General features: G+C 47.4%; 1 protein-coding gene across 1 annotated transcript in view; it reads left to right on the top strand.

Annotated features, from left to right (window-relative positions):
- Window positions 1-8,336, top strand: part of LOC132764461 (protein S100-A14-like) — a 9,505-nt gene extending 1,169 nt beyond the window's left edge. Inside the window, exons 3-4 of the mRNA XM_060758488.2 lie at window positions 6,225-6,371; window positions 7,669-8,336. Of these exons, the coding sequence (XP_060614471.1) occupies window positions 6,225-6,371; window positions 7,669-7,800 (279 nt within the window). The 3' untranslated portion in view covers window positions 7,801-8,336. The remainder of the gene's footprint in view (window positions 1-6,224; window positions 6,372-7,668) is intronic.
- Window positions 8,337-8,776: the final 440 nt, after the last annotated feature.

Genomic DNA, 8,776 nt, shown 5'->3' with positions numbered 1-8,776 from the left:
TTCTTACCATTATGGTGGGACCTTTTCTTGACAGACCAGCTTCCTATGATGATGGTAGGACCTTGTCTTGAGAGATCTGGATGGTGAGACCTTGTCTTGAGAGACCAGCTTAAGGGACTACCTTTCTACCATAATGGTGTCTTGAGGGACATAATGATGGGACCTTTGATTTGAGAGTTCTGGAGGTGGGACCTTGTCTTAAGACACCAGCTTCTCATCATGATGGTGGGATCTTTTCTTAAGGGAATAGCTTTTTATCATCTTGGTGGGACTTTGTCTCGAGAGATCTGGATGATGGGACCTTTTCTTAAGGGACATGATTGTGGAACCTTGTCTTAAACTTCCTACATGACAGACCTTAGCTTGAAGGTGGGACCTTGTCTTAAGGGATTAGCTTCCTACCATAATGATGAGACCTTGTATTAAGGAACCACAATAGTGGGGACTTTTTCCTAAGGGACCAGCTTCCTATCATGATGGGACCTGGTCATGAGAAACCAGCTCAAGGGACTAGCTTCCTACCATAAGGATGAGACCTTGTTTTGAGTGACCAGCTTCCTACCATTGTGATGGGACCTTGTATTGAGGAATCATAATGGTAGAACCTTGTCTTGAGGGACTAGCTTTCTTTCACCATGGTAGGACCTTGTCATGAGAGATCTGGATGGTGGGGCCTTTTCTTGAGAGACCAGTTTAAGGGACTACCTTCCTACCATAATGGTGTCTTGAGGGACATGATGATGGGACCTTGTCTCGAGAGATCTGGATGGTGGGACCTTTTCTTAAGGGACATGATGGTGGGACCTTGTCTCGAGAGATCTGGATGGTGGGACCTTGTCTCGAGAGATCTGGATGGTGGGACCTTTTCTTAAGGGACATGATGGTGGGACCTTGTATCGAGAGATCTGGATGGTGGGACCTTTTCTTAAGGGACATGATGGTAGGATCTTGTCTTGAAAGACCAGCTTAAGGGACTATCTTCCTACCATAATGGTGGTCTTGAGGGACATGATAATGGGATATTTTCTCAAGGGACATGATGGTGGGACTTTATCTTGAGAGATCTGGATGGTGGGACCTTTTCTTAAGGGACATGATGGTGGGACCTTGTCTCAAGAGATCTGGAGAGTGGGACCTTTTCTTAAGGGACAATATGGTGGGACCTTGTCTTGAGATACCAGCTTAAGGGACTACATTCCTACAATAATAGTGGTCTTGAAGAACATCATGATGGGACATTTTCTTATGAGACATGATGGTGGGACATTGTCTTGAGAGACCAGCTTAAGGGACTACCTTCCTACCATAATGGTGGTCTTGAAGAACATCATGATGGGACATTTTCTTATGAGACATGATGGTGGGACCTTGTCTCAAGAGACCAGCTTAAGGGACTACCTTCCTACCATCATGGTGGTCTTGAAGGACATAATGGTGGGACATTTTGTTAAGGGACATGATGGTGGGACCTTGTCTCGAGAGACCAGCTTAAGGGACTACCTTCCGTTCCTACCATAGTGGTCTTGAGGGACATGATGATGGGACATTTTCTTAAGGGACATGATGGTGGGACCTTGTCTCGAGAGACCAGCTTAAGGGACTACCTTCCGTTCCTACCATAGTAGTCTTGAGGGACATGATGATGGGACATTTTCTTAAGGGACGTGATGGTGGGACCTTGTCTCGAGAGACCAGCTTAAGGGACTACCTTCCGTTCCTACCATAGTGGTCTTGAGGGACATGATGATGGGACATTTTCTTAAGGGACATGATGGTGGGACCTTGTCTCGAGAGACCAGCTTAAGGGACTACCTTCCGTTCCTACCATAGTGGTCTTGAGGGACATGATGATGGAACATTTTCTTAAGGGACATGATGGTGGGACCTTGTCTCGAGAGACCAGCTTAAGGGACTACCTTCCGTTCCTACCATAGTGGTCTTGAGGGACATGATGATGGGACATTTTCTTAAGGGACATGATGGTGGGACCTTGTCTCGAGAGACCAGCTTAAGGGACTACCTTCCGTTCCTACTATAGTAGTCTTGAGGGACATGATGATGGGACATTTTCTTAAGGGACATGATGATGGGGCCTTGTCTCAAGAGACCAGCTTCCTACCACAACACTGGGACGTTATTATGGGAGCCACCTTCCCACCAGGAAACGCCAAGCTCCGGCCAAACCAGTCCCTTCCAGTTGGGCCACTGAGCTGCGGACACCTGGGGCGACACCTCGGTTTGGCTCCCAAGACCCCGCCTGCGTTGCCAGGAGAAGCCAAGGCTGATGCCAATCAAGGACTGAGTCAGAGCCATGCCCGACGCCGCGATGGGGCCAATAAAGGCAGGAGGGAAGCCAAGCCAGGTCCCACTCCGGGTTGTAGACTTCGAGGCCAGGAATCAACACCTGGAAGTTACTTTTGATGGTTGGGACCTATTGGGAAGACCAGTGGTTCCTCCAGACTGGAATATGGACGGCTGGAAGGACACATCGGGTGGGTTTAGTGCAGAGGTGATACCTGATCTGCATTGAGCGCCATTGGCTCCTATCACGGATGCCTCTAAGGGGCCCGGAGTTTATCGGGATGAGCTTCCCAAGGAATGAAGCTCATCCAGGGAAACGCCTTGCTCTTTCTGGCGTCGTTCGGCGTCCAAACAGGTTCTTCCTGATCCTTCCCGAGATCGAGACCGAACCCCGGAAGAGCCCCAAAACAAATATTTATCCAAACGTGGGATGCTCCATAGCCCTGGATTGACATCATCAACCAATATCCAAAGGCAGGAACAACAACTGGGACGGTCCTCCCTCTTACTGGGGGGGTTCATGCCCTTCGACACCACTTTGGGCACTGTCCACAACTGATGTTTAATCCAGTTCAATCTGCTGGTTGAGCCTGATGGAGCCTTTGACTGTCATGGGAATCCTGGGAGTCGTAGTTTGCCAAAGAGTTCAAAGAGGCTTCCATAGCATTGAGTCACGATTGTGGCACCAAGGAGAGGGCACCATTGCACATTGGGTTGTGCAAAGTGGCCAGTTTGCATGGACACATTGGTGCCCAGCAATTGAGCACCCACTCCCCACATCAAGGCATAGCATACTCCTGAGATTGATGCGTATGTAAACTAGTCATTTAAGACAAGGTCCCACCATCATGATAGTAAACTAGTCACTTAAGACAAGATCCTACCACCATGGTTCCTCAAGACAAGGTCCCACCATCATGATAGTAAACTAGTCACTTAAGACAAGATCCTACCACCATGGTTCCTCAAGACAAGGTCCCACCATCATGATAGTAAACTAGTCACTTAAGACAAGGTCCTACCATCATTGTTCCTCAAGACAAGGTCCCACCATCATGATAGTAAACTAGTCATTTAAGACAAGGTCCTACCCTTATGGTTCCTCAAGTCAAGGTCCTACTTTAACGATAGTAAACTAGTCACTTAAGACAAGGTCCTACCATCATGGTTCCTGAAGACAAGGTCCCATCATTATGGTAGGAAGCTAGGCCTTCAAGACAAGGTCCCACTTTCATGATAGTCCTCCAAGGTAACAATGCAACCCTCGGCCTACCATAGTCACTATAGGTGATATATATATAGTGCATGTAAATCTAAAACATCACCTATAGCGACTATGGTAGGTCAAGAGTTGCATGGTTACCTTGGAGGACTATCATGAAGGTGGGACCTTGTCTTGAGGGCCTAGCTTCCTACTGTAATGATGGGACCTTGTCTTGAGTAACCATGGTGGTAGGACCTTGTCTTAAGTGACTAGTTTACTATCATGATGGTGGGGCCTTGACTTGAGGAACCATAATGGTAGAACCTTGTCTTAAGTGACCAGTTTACTATCATGATGGTGGGACCTTGCCTTAAGTGACTAGTTTACTATCGTTAAGGTGGGACCTTGACTTGAAGAACCATGATGGTAGGACCTTGTCTTAAGTGACCAGTTTGGTATCATGATGGTGAGACCTTGTCTTGAGAAACCATGGTGGTAGGACCTTGTCTTAAGTGACTAGTTTACTATCATGACGGTGGGACCTTGACTTGAGGAACCATGAGGGTAGGACCTTGTCTTAAGTGACCAGTTTACTATCATGATGGTGGGACCTTGTCTTGAGGAACCATAATGGTAGGACCTTAACTTAAGTGACCAGTTTACTATCATGATGGTGAGACCTTGTCTTGAGGAACCATGGTGGTAGGACCTTGTCTTAAGTGACTAGTTTACTATCATGACGGTGGGACCTTGACTTGAGGAACCATGGTGGTAGGACCTTGTCTTAAGTGACTGATTTATTGTCATTATGGTGGGACCGTGTCTTGAGGAACCATGATGGTTGGGCCTTGTCTGGATAGTCATGATGGTGGAACCTTGTCTTAAAGGACCAGGTTCCTATCATGATGGTAGGACCTTATTTTGAAGGTGGGATCTTTTCTTAAAGGACTATCTTTTTACCATAATGATGGGACCCCAAGTGACCCCCAAACATCCTCTATAACAATGATGGTGGACAAGGAGATAGCATTTTCTCCCCTAAAAGAAACGAGAGGACCATTAACACAGAAATCCAAACATTGGCCCCAAATGAGAAGCTTCAATTGGATGTCCTTTCACTCGGTTTGGTGCAGGCCCAGAAGTGTCCTTGGATGAAGTACTGGGGAAGGTGTCCCCTGGACCTTAAAAGACCCCAAAAATGTGAAATGTGGCCCATAGATATTAATTATGGGCCACCTGAGAGCCCCTGGAATAGGGCTGACCCCTTCAAGGCTTGAGGAATGGGCTTTGGTTCGAAACTTTCAACACTTGAGGAACAGGCTTCGAGTTGAACCCTTCAAGGCTCGAGGACCAGGCTCTCAAGGTTTGAGGAATGGGCTTCGAGCTGAACCTCTCAAGGTTTGAGGAATGGGCTTCGAGCTGAACCTCTCAAGGCTCGAGAAACGGGTTTTGACCTGAACCTCTCAAGGTTTGAGGAATGGGCTTCGAGCTGAACCTCTCAAGGTTTGAGGAACGGGCTTCGAGCTGAACCTCTCAAGGCTCGAGAAACGGGTTTTGACCTGAACCTCTCAGGGTTTGAGGAATGGGCTTTGAGCTGACCCTCTCAAGGCTCAAGGAATGGGCTTTGAGCTGAACCTCTCAAGGTTTGGGGAATGAGCTTTGAGCTGAACCTCTCAAGGTTTGAGGAATGGGCTTTGAGCTGACCCTCTCAAGGCTCAAGGAACGGGCTTTGAGCTGAACCTCTCAAGGTTTGGGGAATGAGCTTTGAGCTGAACCTCTCAAGGTTTGAGGAATGGGCTTTGAGCTGACCCTCTCAAGGCTCGAGGAACGGGCTTTGAGTTGAACTTCTCAAAGCTTGAGAAATGGGCTTCAAGTTGGACCCTTTAAAGCTCAAGGAACGGGCTTTGAGTTGAACCCTTCAAGGCTTGAGGAACTGTCTTCAAGTTGAACTTTTCAACACTTGTGGAACAGACTTCAAGTTAAACCTTTCATGTTTGAGGAACAGGCTTCGAGTTGAACCTTTCAAGGCTTGAGGAACAGCCTGAAGGCTTCAGGAATGGGCTTTGAGCTGAACCTTTCAAGGCTTGAGAAATGGGCTTTGAGTTGAACTTCTCAAAGCTTGAGAAATGGGCTTCAAGTCGGACCCTTTAAAGCTCAAGGAACGGGCTTTGAGTCGAACCCTTCAAGGCTTGAGGAACGGGATTCAAGTTGAACTTTTCAACGCTCAAGGAATGGGCTTTGAGCTGAACTTCTCAAGGGTGGAGAAATGGGCCTCGAGTGGAACGTAGAGTGGATCCCCCTGGATCTTGCTCAGGCAGGAGCCTCCGTTCCTTCGGAGTTTCAGGGCGGGCGGGTTTGTGTAGGAAGAAGGCCGTCTGGTTCAACGGCTTCAGGGCGACTTCTGGCATCCGGCAGAATCACTTCATCCCCACCTCTCCCTTCCCACCTCATCACATTGAGAAATTTCCTCGTCGTAGGACACTTCAGCCTCTTTTCAAGCATGGAGAGATGCAGAGCTCCTCACATAAGAAATTACTTCTGACCATCCATGGTTGAAAAGAGGCAGAAGTGTCCTGGAAGGAGGGAACTCCAGCAATTGACCTCATCACATTGAAATCTCTTGTATCCTATGGGGTTCCAAGCAGATCAATATTATCCCATAGAAAGAAATGGTTTTAACCTCTCCCTTCTCCTCCTCCGTTTGTCTCCAACTCTCCAGGACAGTCAAGAGCTGACCAACGTGGAGCGGGCCATTGAGATCGTCATCAACAACTTCCACTGTTACGCCGTGAAGGGACGCAAGGAATGCCTGACCCCCAACGAGCTCAAAGAACTGGTGGCCCAGAGGCTTCCCCACTTTGCTAAGGTGAGTAGGCCACCCCCAAGATTGGGTAGACACTTGATTCCTCAAGGTTCCCTTTCCTCTTCATTCAAGTCTTCTAGATCTGTGGACTTCAGATGTTTTGGACCATAACTCCTCTGATTCTCCATCTTGGCCATGCTGGTTGAGGCCAATGGGGATTTTGGTCCAGAACATCCAGGGGACAGCAAAAGAGTGAATTGGAGAACACTGGAAACTCTACCTCAGCCCCATGTTTGGCCTACAAGACCCAACAGCCCCACACAAAAATATGTGTTCCAGATTTTTTAGACCATAACCCCCACGAGCCTTCAGTTGGGGCAGATAATACTTTAGATCAGGAATATCTAGAGGTGAGCAGTCAACTGGGTGATCCATGAGTGACCTCCTTCCTTCAATGTTTTGGCCTACAAGACCCAACAACCCCACACAAAAACAGCTCCATGTGTTCCAGATGTTTTAGACTGTAACTCCCATGAACCTTCAGTTGAGGTAGATGAGAATTTTGGTCAAGAACATCAGGAGGTGAGCAGTGAACTGGGTGATCCAAGAGTGACCTCCTTCCTTCAATGTTTTGACCTACAAGACCCACCAGGTTTCTTCTATGGTACAAAACCTGGTGCCTTCCAAATGTTTTGGACCCTAACTCTCATGATTCCTCCATCCTAAACATGTTGGTTGAGAGCGATGGGAGTTTTGGTCCAGTACGTCTGGAGGACAACAGAAGATGGACCAAAGAGTGAAGTTGGAGAACAGTGGAAGCTCTATAATCCATGAGTGAAGTCCTCCCTGGAGCAACTTGTAGGGCCAACTACAAAACCCATCAGCTCCATCCGGAGTGATGAATGTTCCACACTCCTTTAACATTCATTACTCTGGATAGGGCTGATGGATCTTGTAGGGAAATCTGGAGCATTGAGAGGCCCTTCATCTACGTCCTTGAGATGAGATGCTCTGTGTTTGGATCCATCTTGGTCAATACAATCCAGTCCTTGAAAGAAGTGGCATGAGGATCAGGAAGACCTTCTGTAGTCACCTAAATAAACCCTAAGATGCCCATTGGGATTGCATTAATCTAGATCCTTGATATGAGACACTCCACATCTGTTTTGGATCCATCTTGGTCAACGCAAGGGGTTGGATCCAGTCCTTGAAAGAAAGGACAGGAGGGTCAGAAAGACGTTCCGTGGTCACCTAAATAAACCCCAAGATCTCCATTGGGGTTGCATTGCAAAATATTGGGTCCAACACTCCAAAGGCCCTACTTATTTGAATGGTAAACATCTCTTTGTTCTCCTTGCAGGGCGCCGGGAATTTGGACGAGAAGATCGAGTGCCTCGGGGACAACGACGAGGCCAAACTGCAGTTTGGGGAATACTGGCACATCATGGGGGATGCGGCAAGGGGGTACCGGTTCCCCCAAGGCAGGAAATAAGGGCCAGATCGGAACCGCAAGCCTTCGGACCATTGAGACCCAAAGAACTAGAGACTATCCACCATTATGTCAATCCAGTGTTAAAAGGGGGGTTCTCCCCTACCCCCTGTTTTCTCTGGTTCTGGAGTATTCCAATCTAGAGCCAATCTCCATTCTTCCTGTCGAGAACCTTACCATATCTGGTCCTGGCCTTTCTAATCCCTAAACCAATCTAGAACAGTGTGGTGACAACCCCCATAATTGTGGCATTCAGGGTTCCAGGCTATTCAGCTCTAGAACCCACAGTTGGTCTATGCTTTAGCTCCAGAACAATAATGCATGGTTCTAGAACCCACATTTTTAGAACCCTTTAATATTTTTGAAACTTTGGTTCTCGATCCATATATATATATATAGGAGGCCTCCAGCTCTAGATTCTCTCAAATATGACCTCTCTCTTTTTTTTATCTCGTTCTGCTACCTGGAGGCATCAGGCTCTGGGGATGTTAATGCCTATGTATATTTAATGTAAACCATAAACATTGATCAAAATCGTTGATTTCCTCTGCTTTGGATTCCTTTTGGGGAAGTTTCTCATGTCAACCAAGTTCAGTTGGGTTTCCATGAATGACAAATCGCCAGGAGGAAGGGCACTTGGGACAAATGCAATCAGAAGGCTGCCAAAGATGTACATTTTGCCCGGATTCATACCTGGACCAAGCGCCTATGGCTATGGTTCCAGCCCCAGACCTGTCTATCATCAGGTTCTAGCTCTAGACATGACAATCATGGTTCAAACTGGCTCTAGACCTGTCAAGTGAGGTTCAGATTCCACTCCTAGACATGTCAATCATGGTTTGAACTCTGGCTCTAGACCTGTCAATCAAGGTTCAGGTTCCACTTCTGGACCTGTCAAGCAAGGTTCAGATTCTACTCTTAGACATGACAATCATGGTTCCAACTCTGGCTCTAGACCTGTCAATCTAGGTCATGTCTA

The sequence above is a fragment of the Anolis sagrei genome, chromosome 12 (genome assembly GCF_037176765.1).
Source record: "Anolis sagrei isolate rAnoSag1 chromosome 12, rAnoSag1.mat, whole genome shotgun sequence".
Taxonomy (NCBI): Eukaryota; Metazoa; Chordata; class Lepidosauria; order Squamata; family Dactyloidae; genus Anolis; species Anolis sagrei.
This window is presented reverse-complemented; position numbering and strand designations above follow the sequence as displayed.